The sequence below is a fragment of the Colius striatus genome, chromosome 2, assembly GCF_028858725.1.
Source record: "Colius striatus isolate bColStr4 chromosome 2, bColStr4.1.hap1, whole genome shotgun sequence".
Taxonomy (NCBI): domain Eukaryota; kingdom Metazoa; phylum Chordata; class Aves; order Coliiformes; family Coliidae; genus Colius; species Colius striatus.
The window spans coordinates 47,847,757-47,863,400 of record NC_084760.1 but is presented as its reverse complement, the minus strand read 5'-3'; the positions used below and the strand labels follow the sequence as shown (position 1 = coordinate 47,863,400).

The 15,644-nt window shown below is 63.6% G+C and overlaps 2 protein-coding genes across 3 annotated transcripts; one reads left to right on the top strand and one right to left on the bottom strand.

The window, feature by feature from the left end:
* The first annotated feature begins 183 nt into the window (after positions 1-183).
* On the top strand, positions 184-14,360 carry AGBL5 (AGBL carboxypeptidase 5). Of its 2 annotated transcripts, XM_061990579.1 has the most exons (14): positions 184-420; positions 1,289-1,460; positions 3,106-3,272; positions 4,253-4,430; positions 5,180-5,358; positions 5,869-6,373; positions 6,752-6,921; positions 8,842-8,977; positions 9,740-9,930; positions 10,443-10,645; positions 13,197-13,288; positions 13,645-13,691; positions 13,937-14,025; positions 14,150-14,360. In XM_061990579.1, exons 1-14 carry the CDS (start codon positions 230-232, stop codon positions 14,194-14,196), a joined length of 2,367 nt encoding a protein of 788 aa, XP_061846563.1. In that variant the 5' UTR covers positions 184-229; the 3' UTR covers positions 14,197-14,360. The 2 variants fall into 2 exon arrangements, 1 of the variants encoding a protein (XP_061846563.1); XR_009818214.1 differs by lacking the exons at positions 13,197-13,288; positions 13,645-13,691; positions 13,937-14,025; positions 14,150-14,360 and having other exon boundaries at positions 9,740-10,002; positions 10,446-10,510.
* OST4 (oligosaccharyltransferase complex subunit 4, non-catalytic) lies at positions 14,351-15,052 on the bottom strand. Its single transcript, XM_061990580.1, has 3 exons — positions 14,967-15,052; positions 14,599-14,721; positions 14,351-14,495 (listed from the first exon to the last, which is right to left on the bottom strand). Exon 2 carries the CDS (start codon positions 14,718-14,720, stop codon positions 14,607-14,609), a length of 114 nt encoding a protein of 37 aa, XP_061846564.1. The 5' UTR covers position 14,721; positions 14,967-15,052; the 3' UTR covers positions 14,351-14,495; positions 14,599-14,606.
* Positions 15,053-15,644: the final 592 nt, after the last annotated feature.

Sequence of the window (15,644 nt, the reverse complement as noted above, 5' to 3'; positions counted from 1 at the left end):
CCACGCGCGTGCCTCGCACGCACCCCACGCGCGCACACGCGCGTCCTCCCGCCCGGCCGCGCGCGGGGGGGCGGGGCCGGGGCCGGCCCGTTGCCATGGCGCCGTCCAACGGGCGGGGCCGTTGCTGGGGCGCGGCGGGCCAATGGGCGCGCGCGTTGCTGTCGCCAGGCGTTGCGCCGGGGCGGGCGGCGGCGGCGCGGGGCGATGAGCGGTCTCGGCGGCGGCGGCGATGGAGATCAGGTGCGGGGGGCTGCTCTTCAGCTCCCGCTTCGACTCGGGAAACCTGGCGCACGTGGAGCAGGTGCAGCCCCCCGGAGGCGGCCCCGCGGCCTGCGGCGCCGCGCTCCCCGCCGCCGACTACGAGTTCAACGTCTGGACGCGGCCCGACTGCGCCCAGACCGAGTATGAGAATGGCAACAGGTAACGGGGCGCGGGCTGGAGCGGCTGGCGCGGGGGCGTACCAGGGCGCTCGGGAAATGGTGACCGGCGGGGCTGGCAGGGGCGGGCGGAGACAGGGATGCCCGGGCTGTGGGGGTTATGGGGGGCGTGCTCCTGGGCTGAGACCAGCCCATTGGGGGGGCTTATGGGGGCTGGTGTCCCTGGGCTGTGACCTCAGGGGGCTCATGGGGGCTGGTGTCCCTGGGCTGAGATCGACCCTTCATGGGGGCTGGTGTCCCTGGGCTGTGACCTCAGGGGGCTCATGGGGGCTGGTGTCCCTGGGCTGTGACCTCAGGGGGCTCATGGGGGCTGTGTCCCTGGGCTGAGATCGGCCCCTCGGGGAGGGGCTCATGGGGGATGATGTCCCCGGGCTGTGATCTCGGGGGGCTCATGGGGGCTGGTGTCCATGGGCTGAGATCGACCCCTCATGGGGGCTGGTGTCCCTGGGCTGAGATCGACCCTTCATGGGGGCTGGTGTCCCCGGGCTGTGATCTCGGGGGGCTCATGGGGGCTGTGTCCCTGGGCTGAGATCGACCCCTCGGGGAGGGGCTCATGGGGGATGATGTCCCCGGGCTGTGATCTCGGGGGGCTCATGGGGGCTGTGTCCCTGGGCTGAGATCGACCCCTCGGGGAGGGGCTCATGGGGGATGATATCCCCGGGCTGTGATCTCGGGGGGCTCATGGGGGCTGATGTACAGCTGTGACCAGCCCCTTGAGGGGGCTCACAGAGGCTGGTGTCCCCGAGTTCTGACCAGCACCTTGGAGGGGATCATAGGGGATGGTGTCTCCAGGCTGTGACCAGCCCCTCGGGGGCAGCTGAAGGCTGACAGGGGCCGCTGCCCCTCCCCAGGTCCTGGTTCTACTTCAGCGTGCGGGGAGGTGCTCCAGGGAAGCTGATCAAGCTGCACATCTTGAACATGAACAAGCAGAGCCGGCTGTACTCCCAGGGCATGTCCCCCTTTGTCCGGACCCTGCCTGTACGGCCCCGCTGGGAGCGCATCCGCCAGCGGCCCAGCTTCGAGGTACCAGCACCAGGAGGGTAATGGGCAGGGAAAGAAACCAGAGTCCAGGGCTGGGGGAGGCTCCGGGGACACCCATGGCCCCTGCACTCCGTGGTGAGGTGGGAGGGGGCAGGTGAAAAGCTGAGTTGTGCTTTGCTGGCTCCTGGGAGAGAGGGACATTTGACAAAGCCCGGCAGCTCCCCACAATGATGGCCATCACTGGATGCGATGTGGAACTAACTCTCAATGTACGTTTGGGGCTTCCTGTCCTGTTGGGCAAGTATCAAAGTGTGTGATAAACAGCTCTTTGCAGTGAGATTGCACACCCCTAAGTGGTGTGGGGTACAGCAGTGAGGTGAGGGGAGCTGGCCGGACCGGCCATAGCTGCAGGGCGTAGAATCATAGAATCATTTTGGTTGGAGACCCTTAAAGATCAAGTCCAACCTCTCCCCTCATAGTGCCAAGCCCACCACTAACCCATATCCCTCAGCACCTCAGCTACATGGCTTTGCAATAGCTCCAGGGATAGGGACTCCACCACCTCCCTGGGCAGCCTGGGACAGGGGCTGACAGCCCTCTCAGGGAAAACGTTCTTCCTCAGCTGCAATCTAAACCTCCCCTGGAGCAACTTCAGGTCATTTCCTTTTGTCCTGTTGCTTGTAGCTCAGGAGCAGACACCAATCCCCCTCCACTCCCTTGGCCACGACTTCCTGTCAGAGCACTGCAGAGAGTGATCCCCTGAGGCTCCTCTTGTCCAGGCTGAACACCCCCAGGGCCCTCAGCCCCTCCTCAGCACGCTTGTGCTCCAGCCCCTTCCCCAGCTCCGCTGCCCGGCTCTGGACACGCTGCGGCCCCTCAGTGTCCCTCTGGCAGTGAGGGGCCCAACACTGAACACAGCACTCGAGCTGCGGCCTCACCAGGGCCCAGCACAGGGCACGGGCACTGCCCTGGGCCTGCTGCCACACCACTGCTGATACAAGTCGGGGGCCAGGTTAACTGTCACAGCCTCGTAAAGTGACAGGAGGCTGCTGCTCCTGGCATTGTCCTCAGTGTGGTAGGAGTTGCCTAAGGGAGAGTCGCTTGCAGGTGCTGCAGGTGGCCCTTGCTTCATGCACACTGTTGCAGGGATGCAGCTACTCTCCAGAACACCCCCCACTTCTGCCCCATAGAACAGGGGCCAGAAGGAACCTCTCCTCCCTTGAGGAAGGACAAAGCACTGCTGGGTTTGGCTGGTGCCAGCACCAGCACAAGGCTCAAGGTGCAGCTGAGCTTTGTAGCACTCCTTCACTGCGTGCTGGGGCAGACTTTTGTTTGGTCCCAGAGTACTGGTGGATGGGTTGTGCGGGCCACAAGGCCCCCTGAGTTTGCCAGAGAGCTCTGCCCTAGAGCCAGTCATGTGGTGGGGCGAGCAGGAGACATGGGGCTGTGGTGGGAACAGCCCAATGTTTTGAGGGTCTGAGGGACACGTCTGGAGCTGGCTGGGTGCATAGCCTTGATGCCTAGGTGGTGAGTGAGGGATTGAGGGGCTCTAGGCACTGCCTGATGCCCAAGGAGTGCCAGAAGGGAGCCACAGAGGCCTGTGATGGCCACGCTGCCTGTCCAGTGCTGGGGAGGTAGCTCTGCCTGGCCTTGTCTCCACTCAGCCTCTGCTTCGTGTGTGTCCCAGATGGTAGAGACGCAGTTTGTCCTGTCCTTTGTGCATCGCTTCCTGGAGCACCGCGGGGCCACCACCTATTTTGCCTTCTGTTACCCCTTCTCTTACACCGAGTGCCAGGAGATGCTGGCACAGCTGGACAGCCGCTTCCAGGAGTGCCGGCACATGTCTCCTGCCAGGTATGGCCCCCCTTACACCCCTTCCCAGTCCGTGCCCCTCCTCCTTGCTGAACTGTGAAGTGTGGTGCTTCCAGGTCTTGCTGTAGGGAGGTTACCCTCTGGGCCCCTCTTCCTGTAGCTGCCCAGTGCTCGGTCCTCCAGGCCCCAGCTCTGCACAAGAAGCTGCAGCAGCTGCCCCTGAGCTGCCACATCCAGAGCGTCCTTCATTGCTCCAACTGACCCCCTGGTATTGCCCAGAGTGGGTTCCTGTCAGAGGGGGCTGAGGGCAGAGCTGCAGCCCCTAGGTGAAGGAGAGGGAGTTCTGAGGCCAAGACTTTGTTTCCTTTACCTGCTCCTGTGATGGTCGGCTGTCTCTCCTACCACCCCTTCCCCTCCAAGGGCTGTCACAGAGGGGGATCTCACTGCCAGAGTGAGTGTCACTGCTGGGCACTTTGCTTCCTGCTCATAAGCTCCTCTGATCTCAAGAACTTCTTGGAAGCCACAGGAGAACTTAGCACCTGGCAGAGGGTGGGAAGGGCAGAGCCTTTTGTGGGTAATGCTGTTCTGTAGCAGCTCCTGCCCTCAGAGTGGAGTAGGGGACTGAAAATACCTATTCTCAGACCAAGAGCGAGCGAGCCATTGTTTATTGAATGGGAGTTGTTTGTCAACTGTCATGTCATGGATAGCTCAGACTGTCCAGCCGTGGCAGTCAGTGGGCTGTGGTCTGAGAGGGATGCCGTAGTCTGTGTGGATGAAACTCGCCCAGTGAGGCCCCCGGGCCCTTGGCATGCGGTGGGACAAGGAAGTCCTGACCAAGCCCTTCCCAGGAGGCCTGTTCCTCATCAGAGCAGGAGCTGCCAGGAGCCTGGGTTGGCTGTCAGTGGGGGAGGAGAGATCTCAGTGCGCTGATCCCAGCTGGGATGGGCCCTACTGCCCTGAGCTGCTCCTCTCCCCAGCACAATGCCCTGATTGTCAGGCTGAGCCCCTCTCCTACCCCGCAGCCCCCTTGACTCAGTCTATTACCACCGGGAGCTGCTTTGCCACTCTCTGGACAAGCGGCGTGTGGACCTGCTGACGATCACCTCGTGCCATGGCATGCTGGAGAAGCGTGAGCCCCGCCTGGACAAACTCTTCCCAGACACGGCCACTCCACGTCCACACCGCTTCGCAGGCAAGAGGGTGAGTGCTGCACCAGTTGTTGGGGGTGCAGCCCCAGCCTTGGAGACAGACAGGGGCTCTGTGCAGTGCACAGGCCCAAGCTCACATCACTGGTAAGAGCAGGACCCTGCAGGAGGTGCTTTATGGCACTGTCGTCACTGTCGGGCTTGTTCCCCACTCAGGCTTTGCACTGGGCTGCTCCTGCAGCTCTGCTGCCCAGTCTCCAGTTCCCTTGGTAGCTGCTGTGTGGCTTCTGTCCCTTTGGTCTCATACCAAGAAGCTGGCTTTCTGTCCAGCAGGACCTAGGAGGGGCACTGGGCCAGGCAGCCACCAAAACTGGCTGTCTGCTCCCCGTAAAGGCCTTGGCTCTGTCTCAGGCTACATGGTGCCTGTCTGTGGTGCAAGGTGCTTGGGGCAGGCAGGAGCCTGCCCATTGTACCCCTCTCACAGAATCATAGGTGGGGATTGGCAAGGCCCTGCAGAGCTCATCCAGCCCAAGCCCCTGCTCAAGCAGGTTCCCCTCAGTCAGGGGGCACAGGAACGTGCCCAGGCAGGTTTGGAAACCTCCAGAGAAGGAGCCTCCACACCCTCCCTGGGCAGCCTGGGCCAGGGCTCCCTCACCTCAACACCAAACAAATTTCTCCCCCTGTTTTAGTGCAACTTTTTTTGTGTTCCAGTTTTTTGTCCGTTACCCCTAGTAATGTAACCAGAGACAACGGAAAAAAAGTACCACCCCATCCTCTTGACATGCACCTTTTGTTTGTCTCTAGGTGTTTTTCCTGAGCAGCAGAGTCCACCCAGGAGAAACTCCCTCCAGCTTTGTCTTCAACGGCTTCCTGGACTTCATCCTGCGGGAGGAGGACCCCCGTGCCCAGATGCTGCGACGCATGTTTGTCTTCAAGCTCATTCCCATGCTGAACCCCGATGGGGTGGTGCGAGGCCACTATCGGTGAGCAAGCAGAGGCTGCGACTGCAGCCCTCTCAGGGTCCCGGCGGGGCTCAGCTCCTGCGTTGGAGTCTGCTCTGTGTTTCATGGTAGTGGGGAGAACAGTGCACAGAGTCTGTGTCAGGGGCCCACAGGCTGCAGCAGCCTCTCCCCTAGCCCCCTAGTGAGAGCCTGGGGCTGTGTGAGAGGCCGTCTCCCAAACAGGGTTTTCCAGTCCAGGGAACGGTACTGCCCTGTGCCTCTGAGGCGCTTGGACACCACCCTGCCCTGTCCTCGCTCTCCCTGGCATGTCAGAGCTGGACCAGCTCCAGGGAGGAGGGAGGAAGATCACTCAGAGGCAGTTGCCAGGCCAGGAGAGAGATTCTCGGGGCAGAGTTGGGGATGGTTTGGGCAGTTGTACTCCAGGGGTAAAGCCTGAAGCCCCACGTTAATAGGGCGGTGAGGTCAGGTCTAGGATCACAGGATGGATATCTCTGTGCCAAGGCCCTCACGCATCCTCTGCTCCCTCCGCAGCACCGACTCCCGTGGGGTCAACCTGAACCGGCAGTACCTGAACCCCGATGCCGAGCTGCACCCCGCGGTGTTTGGGGCCAAGGCCATCCTGCTCTACCACCACGTGCACAGCCGCGTCCTGCCAGGTGCTCCTGACTGGAGGACCTATGTCTCCCCCCTCGGCACCAGCTCCCTCAGCACAAAATCTTCCAACCATCCTGCTGGCAGCAGCGCCCCAGCCCCGGAGGCAGCTCTGACAGAGCTGGAGAAAGCCAAGAACCTCCACAACTCGCCCGGTGCCTGGTGTGCCGGCGCCCACCCAGGAAACAGGGATCTCTGGATCCTCCCAGCGAGCCCTGGTGCTGAGCACTGTGAGGAGGGAGCCAGGAGGCCTCCCTCAGCCCCCCTCCCTGAAAACATCCCACCGCAAGACAGTGGGCTGGCCTACTATGTGGATCTCCATGGACATGCCTCCAAGCGTGGTTGCTTCATGTACGGCAACAGCCTCAGCGATGAGAATGATCAGGTGAGGGCAGGGCTATGAGAGGCTGGGGCAAGCAGGAGTCACTCTGCCCCCTCCCAAAGGCAGGGAGCAGGGCGAGGGGTCTGTGTTGCTCACTATGGGGAAGGGGCACTGGGCTGGTGCCATCAGAGGGGTTGGGTCCCTTCCCAGGTCCAGGGAGGTGGAGTGAGGGGATGGAGGAGCTGCTCCAAAGGGGTGAGAGCATGGGAGAGAGCAGAGATGGGCCAGGGGCAGGTGGGACATGGGCAGTGTCCCCCAGGCATCGGGCAGTATGGGTCCCACAGCACAGTGCATCCCAGAGCGTGGCACTATTGGTGCTGGAGCAGGACCGGCAGCCAGGGGCTGCCCCTGGTCAGCCCCGTTCCTCCCTGTGCGTGGCAGGTGGAGAACATGCTGTTCCCCAAACTCATCTCCCTGAACTCGCCTTACTTTGACTTCACGGGCTGCAACTTCTCGGAGAAGAACATGTACGCCAGGGACAAGCGGGATGGGCAGTCAAAGGAGGGCAGCGGGCGCGTGGCCATCTACAAAGCCTTGGGCATCATCCACAGGTAGGCAGCTCAGCTGGGTGCCAGTCAGCCCTGTGAGCCAGCCCGGCCCCAAAGGGGCTGCTCTGTGTCAGTGGAGCAGCTCTGCCTAGGGCTTGGCATGGCACGGGCTGGGGCTGTGCTGGGCACTGCCACCTTCCCGTGCCACAGGCCTGGCTCCTTGTCCTCTTGTACCCTCTGTCCCTTCATGTGTCCCCCCACAGAAGCTCTGGCTCCTCACCCTCACACTTGTGGCTTTCCAGAAGGAACCCTCCTCTTTCCAGATATTTCCATTTTTTATGAGCCATTGGCTGTAGTGGGCTCAGCTCCCCCAGACCTCACTGGCGGGGGGCTCCCTGCAACTGTAGGGTCCTCCCACCCACGGCAGTCCCCTCCTTCTCCCACATCAATGGGAGGTTTTGGCCCTGTTCCTGTTGGTGTGGCTGGGAGCCATGGGGCCAGCAGTTGCCTTACCCTGCTGCTGGGGTAGAGGTGGAGAAGATGATAAGTACAGAATGGTGCTTTGACAGCCAGGCTCTGCTGGCACAGGCCCGTTGCCAGGAGGAGCTGACTGTCCCAGGGATGTGGCTCCCCCAGCTTCTCTGCTCCCCTAACTGGTTTTTGGAACAATGTTTGCTTTTCTCCACTGATTAGGGACCTCCAGCTCCCTGGCACCTTTGAGAGGAAACTCACGAGGAGTGTGGCAGCTTCGGGTGCTGCCCCTTGGGACCTTTGGTCGTGTTTCTCAGGAGACATGACCCCCAGTTTCTGGTGTTTCCCTTCTGGAGCCCATCCCTGGGCAGGCTGATCTTCCCTCACTCCCTGCTCTCCACCAAGCCTTCACCACATCTTCCCTCAGCTCACCTCTCCCCTCAGCTCACCTCCCACAGTGCTGGTACCTCACTTGAGGCAGGAAGGGGCCCTTCCATCTTGGAGGATGCTGAACCTGAGCCCCTTTCTCCCTTGGAGTCTTCCCCAGCAAGATCCCCCTTCCTCATGCCCTGAGTTACCTGAAATCGCTGCCCTGGAGCCCAGGCTCTGGGCTCTGCTGCTCTCCTCAGGAGTGGAGACTGCTGTTCCAAGGTTGCTGTAGACATGGTGGCCATTTATCACATCTCCAGCTAATGGGTCCCTCCTTGCCTGGGATCCAGCTGTGCCTCACCCCATCCAGCACCCACGCTCCCCCACTGGGCAGCCACCCCCCAAAGTCCGGGGAGCTCCGGAGCTCACTGGAAAAAAGATGTAGTATCTAGTTGATGTTTCAGTGCTGCAGTGACAAACCGGCCACCAGTGTTTTGGCTCTGCTGAACCCTCATCTCCCCTACATCACACCAGGCTGCTCCTTGCATGGTGCTTTCCTGTGAGATCCTCAGGGGCACCTGCTGCTCCATCTACCTGCTTATTGATGAGTTTTCCTTGGTAGTGACACCAGGCCATCTCTGTGGTTCTGCCCTGAGCCCTGTCCAGTGGCCAGAATTCTGCACAGCCTGAGGCCTTGCTCCCTGGGAGCGACACACCAGCTGTTTCTGCGGGCTCAGGGGACTCGGGAGTGTGCCTGCAGACCCTTTTAGGGTAACCAGAGAACATCTTTTAGTAGTCGTGCACCCCGATGAGTAGTTTGGGTGCTGCCAGCAGCTGTGAGTGCCTTGGCTGTGGTTTAGGGGCCACCGACCACTCCTGCTGCCCACCCATCTTTCTTTGATGTTGGTCCTGGAGCCTGATTCCATGGGTCCCAGGTGCCTCTTTTGGCCTCACATGCCTCTGCTTTCCACCCACCAGCCAGCTCCTGCTTTTTCTCCTCCTTTATTCATGCCTCAGCAGATGAAAAACCTGAGGTGGCAGCAGGAGCCGCGTCTCCTCCCTGGCCTCCCCTGGCCAGGCCCAGCCTCATGGCCCCGTGCTGTGTCGGGCCCCAGGTGACACTGACTCCTCTGTGCTCCACAGCTACACCCTGGAGTGCAACTACAACACAGGACGGGCGGTGAACAGCATCCCGGTCGCCTGCCATGATGACGGCCGTGCCAGCCCCCCGCCCACACCCGCCCTCCCCGCCAAGTACACCGTGGAGCTGTTTGAGCAGGTAAGGGGGTGGCCAGCACCACTTTGGGGACTGGGAAAGGACTTGCACCTTCTCTCCTGCCTATGTGCCCACATGTCCCTGGAATGCTCCTGCACGGGCCCGTGGCGCGGGGCTGAGGGCTGTGGGGCAGCTAGGCTGTGACCTGTCAGAGAACCACAGAATCATTTCAGTTGGAAAAGACCTTTAAGCAGCTTGAGTCCTACCCCTCCCCTCTAACCACCCCACCCCTCCACTAACCCATGTCCCTCAGCACCTCAGCTACACGGCTCTGCAATAGCTCCAGGGGTGGGGACTCCACCAGCTCCCTGGGCAGCCTGGCACAGGGGCTGACAACCCTCTCAGCGAACAAGCTCTTCCTCAGCTTCAGTCTAAACTTTTCCTTCCAATGTAAACATCTAAATTGTCACTGCATCCCTGCCCATTCTGGTCCGCAGCGCCACCTCTGACAGCCACCACCACCCCCTCCCACCCCAAAACCTTCTGCCCACTAACTCTGGGCAGCCCAGGGTTGCCCCTGTGTGACACGCAGGGCTCCAGTTTCCCCTGTGAGTTGGGGCTGCCAGGCGTTGGGTCCCTGTGACCATGAGCACCAGCTCACCTGGGCACCCAGAGCCATCCCACAGGAACTCTCAGCCTGGCTGCAGCCTAGGGGTGGGGGCGAAAGAAGTGTGTGGGTGTTTTGGGGTTGGGTCCCCTTCTCCTTGTGTCTGTGTCTCTGTGCCGCTCCTCGGGGCTGTGTCCCCAGCTGTCTCCTGCCCGCAGGTGGGCAGAGCGCTGGCGGTGGCGGCGCTGGATATGGCAGAATGCAACCCCTGGCCCCGCATCATCCTCTCGGAGCACAGCTGCCTTGGCAACCTGAGGGCCTGGATGCTGAAGCACGTGCGCAGCGTGAGGGGCACGGGCGGGGGCCCGCTGAGGAGAGGAGGTGCCAGAACTCCCCCCAGGAGCTCCACGTAAGGGCCCACCGCGTTGAGCGCTCAAGAGCTGTGGGATAACGCCGGTTAGAGCTGATAAATGTGCTCCAAGTGAGTTGCCCTGCAGCTGACAGCGCCCAGTTTTCTGTGCTTGCTCCCCTCTACATGCCCGACCCCACGGAGCACGTCTGGGGAGCTGCAGCCGTGGGTGCCCCTTGGCTCCACGCTGCTGGCCGTTCCCTGCCTGCTGACACAACCGGCGTCTCCTATGCTGCTCTCCCCCGGTGTGGGCCTGGGGTGGGTTTGGGGCTGGGGTGGGAGGGAGTAGGGACCGTGAAACCCTGTTGCTGCTGGGACAGCAATGCATGGGGACCGGGGGCTGCTGCGGGACAGTCCCCAGCTGTGCACCAGCCAACAGCGGCAGCCTGATGCTCGGTACCCAGGCTTGCGGCTGAGCCTTCTGGGAGGAACTGGGGGTGTAGAGGGGCCAGTGGAGGGGACACTCCCCTTCCCAAAATCGAGGCTGAGCCCCCCGTCTCATCCCCTTCCAGCAGGCTCCCTGCCTCGGCCTCCGATAACGTGCTGTCCCGTGTGAGGGGCTGTAGCACCGGCACCAGTGGCAGCAGCCAACAAGACTTGCTGTGGGTCAAGGCCTCCCCCAGCTCCCCCCCGGGCTGTGGCAGCCCCCCAGGCCCGGCCATGGCCAGCCCCAGCCCTCCAAGGGGCTGCCCCAGGGCCCTGGCACCAGGCAGAGGTAAGCAGGGCTGGAGGCCCCTCGCGCGCCTGCTCCGGGCCCTGTCGAGCTGCTGTGCAAAGCCGCAGCCCTGAGGCAGCTCGGTGCTGGTGTCACCCTGTGCTTTGGTGTTGTGAAAAAAGTGGGTTTGCATGGCAGGAGCGCATGGGAACTGCTGCCATGTGCAGCTCCGTGCTCTGGCTGGGTTGGCACAGACATGACATGGTGGGATCTGTGGTTGCTCCAGGCTGCTCTGGCACTGAGGCCCATGGGAAGCTGTCGACCATAGGCTGTGGGGTTGCCAGCCCTCACCATGCTGGCAGGGCAGGGGCACAGGGGCTTCTGGAGAAGCCAGCACAGCAGTCCTCCACTCACCATCCTTTGGCCTCAGCCACTCCTGTGGCATTCCTGAGGCCTGCGGCAACTTACCCAAGTGCCTTCTTCCACCCCAGGCACCCGCTGAGCAGCAGCGGTTGTGTGGCTGTGGTCAGGGCTTGGCGGGCTGGCGGAGCTGCCGCTAGTCACGGGAGTCATAGTGGCTGGCAAGGGCCAGTGCACATTACCCTGCCAAGCCAGCAGCACAGGTCGGAAAAGGCCTCAGGTCACCATCCCGCACCAGCCCTCGGCCATCGCCATAGCTGCACCACGCTCTGGCAAGGGCTAGGCACAGGGCATGCTGTGCCCCCACGCCATGGAACAGAGGCTCGGTGTGCTGTGGGGCATGGCTGGGCCTCTTGGGGCTTGGGTGCTGCAGCTGAGAGCTGGGGGAGCGCCCGCAGGGGGGCAAGGAGCTGCCCGTGGGGGCCATGGCTGGTGTCAACATGCCACAGCTCAGTGCGCAGTTCTGCTGGCAGGTGGACGTGGCATTCCACACCATCGGGCCTTCCTCCCGCTCCACCCGTGTGTTGCGTTGCTTCATCCTCTGTGTTTGCTTCCCAGCACTCTGTATTGACTGTCTTGTCTGCCCTGAGACGGTTGGGGGGCAGGGGAGGGGGGAAAGAAATAAAAGGCTGATGTTCCCCTGGGCACATTGTATTGTCTGTTCCTTCTGCCATGTGGGAGCCACTGCGGGCCCGACCCAGCTGCTGGGGAGGCAGCAACAGTCAGCTGCAGGAACAGGAGCAGACCTTGGGATGGTGGGAAAGAGCCCAACGTGGTGGCACAGTGCCACGTTGTTCTGCCTCTGCCCCTAGTCGCTGCTGCGTGCTGTCTGTTCCCCAGGAGCCATGGCCGGGGCTTGCACGCTCAGAGAGAAGGGGCCAGGAGCAGGAGAACTGTCCTGGGCCAGGATGCAGAACAGACGAGGGCAAAGGCCATGTAGGCATCGCCAACTGGGCAATCCCTCCCTGCTCCCACAGGCTCAGCCATGACTGCAACACCCAGCTGCGGTGGGGGAGGACAAACACCATCACAGCACCAGCCCCCTCCTCCTCCCACAGCTTCTGCTGCCAGGGGCTGTCCTGTGCTTCTATATAGGAGAAAATTAACTTCCCCACCCAACATCTTCACGTGCAGCACCACAGGCACTCGGCCTGCCTGTCCCTGTGCAGCACTCACCTGTGGCACCATCCCCGACCTCCTCCTCAGCTGCTGAGTGATTTCCACAGGTGTGGGACAGGCCATGTGTCCCACACAGCAGCATGGGACTGCTCACAGGGCTGGTCCCATCCAGTACCGCTGCCGTGGCTGCCCGTGCCAGGGCTTGCACTCGGTGTGCTGCTGGCTCCCTGTTGGTGGTGCTGGGCTCGTGCTAGGGCTGCCCAAGTGGCCCCAGCCCATTCTCCACAGGTGCAGGGTCCCAACGTGCCCACAAGCTGCCGCTCTTTCTCTTTCCCTGCTGACAAGTGTAACCCTCACCACCTCCATTACCTCCCTGCTGCAGTGTTGCCTATGGCCTTGCTGAGGGCACAGCCCAGCCCACTGGGTTAGGTGCCAAAGCTCAGACCCAGAGCCATCCCAGCTCTCCCAGAGCAGTGTGAGGCTGTAGGAGCCCAGGCTGGGAACGGTGCTGGGCTTCAGGCAGATGACTCGGCACATGGAGCCAGTTCAGAGCCAGGAACATGACCCAGGCAGGGCCCTGGCTCCCCAGGGATTGTTCCAGCATGCAGCACCACAGTCCTGCCCCACAGAGCCTAGGCAGCACTTGCGTATGGTGCTGCTGCTCCTTCCTGGCTGCGGCTCTGGTTCCCACCCATGGCCCCAGCCCCACACAGAGCTGCTGTGTGCCTGTCACAGCTCTGCACATTGGCAGCTGCCAAAACTGCTCCTCTGGTTCTTTGGCTTTGGAGCTGTGCCACAAACCCATGCCATGATGCCACAGTACACAGCTGTGCATGCTGTGCTGGGCCCATAAGGCACTGAGACTGCCACCCTGGGCACTAACCACCAGCCACACTGGCACCAGAGCTTCCCACTACAGCCATGCACAGGGCTTGGCCAGGCCTGGCAGATCCACACCACAGTGGCTCTGAGCACCTGGGGCAGGCAGCTGGTGGTGCTGCCACGGCTCACCCTGGCACTGACCCCAGTGCCTCTCTGGTGTGGGCTGAGCTTCATCTTGTTTGTCACACAGGGACCCTGATACTGAGCACCAGCTGCAGACGGCGGGAGGCCCAGCGTGCTGTGCAAGAGCCGGTGGCTGCCCCGGGCAATAGCCTGCTGCAGGTACAGGGGGCCTGGGGAGACAGTGGGGCCCTGACCCCCAGCAGGGGCTGTCCCATGGCTCTGCCAGCAGCCCCAGGGGATGTGGGACTGGGGAATGTTGGGGGGCACACCATGACTGGAGCTGGGGAGGGAGCTGTGCCAGCAACTGTGGGACCCCCTCCCCCCAAAAGGGACCAAAGGGCTGGAACCCCTATCTGTGAGGCTGTGCCAGGAGCTTTTGCCCCAGGTGCGTTTTCCCTGAGCCATGCAGACCCCTGGAGTGAGGGTCCAGCCCTGTGGGACCCCAGCAACTATGAGGGGCTGCCGCAGACCACGGACAAACACCCCTCCCATCCACCGACTTGATCCTCCTGCAGGTGCTCCCAAAGAAGCTGGATGCCCAGAGAGCCCCAGCGCAGCCCGGGTAGGTGCTGGCATCACCCCATGGCATGTCCCTCCCCCAATCCTCCCCCTTGCCATCCCCTGCTCCCAGCAGCCACACCTGGAGCAGCACATGGCTCTGGGGCCCACCCATGCCCCAGCAGGATCCCTGCAGAGGACAAGCCATCTGGGGCACCACAGCCCCTACTCTGGGGGCAGAGCCACAGTGGGCCCTGGTTCTTGGAGCACCGTGGTGCTCGCTCCCTAACACCGGTCTCATCCCCACAGGGCTCTACCCAGAGCCCCCTGCGCTCCCCGGAGGGGTGCCCAACACCGAGGGACTGTTCCTGTGCAGGGGCACAGCCCCACACCCCCAGGTACGATCCCACCACAGCGGGGGGCTACGGCACAAGGACCCCATCCCTACTCTGCCCTGTGCTGCAGGGGTAGCGGTGCTGGGGAGGGGGCTGCAGCCCCTCTCACCCTGGTTCCCCTCCGCAGGGCCCAGCCACAGGCTCCTACCAACGGGTCCTCTCCTTCTGCGCTGAGCTCCGACACGGCACCTGCACCGCCGCTCACCAGCCTCAAGAGGCTGGAGCCGCCCCACGGCCATGGCCCTCCCCGGCCCCGGCACTGGGCTCCCACCCCCGGGCAGCCGCGCTCCTCGCCGCAGGACCGGCGGAGGGACAGATGTGCGCGTCACACGTTTTTTGGCTTTGTATTATCGTGTTTCCGTTAAAGTCCATTCGGAAGGGCCGCGGCCCCCGGTCTGTGTCCGGCCCCGCCGCGGGCACGGCCGGGCCCCGGGCGCCGCTCCTCCCCGTCAGCCATCCATATGTGTGCGGCCCTATGGGAAGGACACGGATGAGCGGGGCCAGGGCCGCACCAGGGAGGGTGCGGGGGGAGTCTCCCTGTACGCCGTGGGATGCAGGGGGGATGCGGGGTCTCACCGTGTGCATCACTCCTGTTTCTTGGGGTTGTTGACGGCCACGTAGTGGTAGAGGACGACGAGGAGGAAGAGCGAGACGCCCAACATGTTGGCGAAGATGGCGAGTTGCACGTCCGTGATCATCCTGCGGGGAGCGCCGTGACCGCCCCGTCCCGTCCCGCCCCGCACGGCTCTCCCGGCCTCGACCCTCCCTGCCAGCACCCGCTGCCCGCACTCCCACCGCCACCCCTCCCCAGGCCGCCCAGCCAGGACCCCCCGCTCCGGCCGAGCCCCCTCACCCAGGGCCGGACTCGCCATGCCCCTTCCCTCGGTCCCGGCGGGATGTGACCCCCGAGGCGCCGCCACCCTCCCCGCTGCTCCCGCACTCACGCGCCGCCGCCACGTCTCCCTCCGCCGCGCGCGATTCTCCTTCCGGGCGCGGGGCAGGGCGGGAAGGGGCGGGGCGGTGACGTCACGCCCGCCTCAGGCCGCGCGCAGCGAGGTTCCCAGCCTCGGGCTGCGGTGACGTCGCCGTTCCTGGCTCGCGCGCTGCCGTGACGTCACGGTCCGGCTCCCCATGCCACGCCCCCCGCGGGGAAGCCACGCCCCGGGCTCCATACAAAGCAGGGCGCGCGCGGGGGGCAGAGACGCGGCTTGACGCGCCGCGATACCCCGCCCCCGCGCCCCCACCCTCCGCAGCTGGGGTTCGCCCCGCTGGAGCGGCCACGGCGGGTTCCCGCGCTGCTGTGCCAGGCCGTGACGTCATCCCGGGGCCGCGGCCAAGGCGTGATGTCACCGGGCGGCCGTGACATCACCGCGCGGTCTCGGGAAGCCGCGGGGTGACGGGAGGCACGGGGCCATGGTGGGGCTGCCCCCCGCGGTGTCGCGACCCGCGTCCCGTGCTACAGCCACTCCGCCGTCCTAGCGCAGTGCCCGAGGCGGCGGGGCGCGGCGGGGGCCCTGCCCGGTGCCGTGCCCGGTGCCGTGCCCGGTGCCAGCGCTGCCGCAGGAGTGACGCGACACCCGGCACGGGGACGCGGCACCGCGCGCGCACCGGGACAGATGCTG

Coding starts and splice junctions, on each gene's coding strand:
- AGBL5 (XM_061990579.1), top strand. CDS start 230: ATGGAGATCAGGTGCGGGGGGCTGCTCTTCAGCTCCCGCTTCGACTCG. Junction 5,359..5,868: donor GTGGTGCGAGGCCACTATCG/GTGAGCAAGCAG, acceptor CTCCCTCCGCAG/CACCGACTCCCGTGGGGTCA. Junction 8,978..9,739: donor CCGTGGAGCTGTTTGAGCAG/GTAAGGGGGTGG, acceptor TCCTGCCCGCAG/GTGGGCAGAGCGCTGGCGGT.
- OST4 (XM_061990580.1), bottom strand. CDS start 14,720: ATGATCACGGACGTGCAACTCGCCATCTTCGCCAACATGTTGGGCGTC.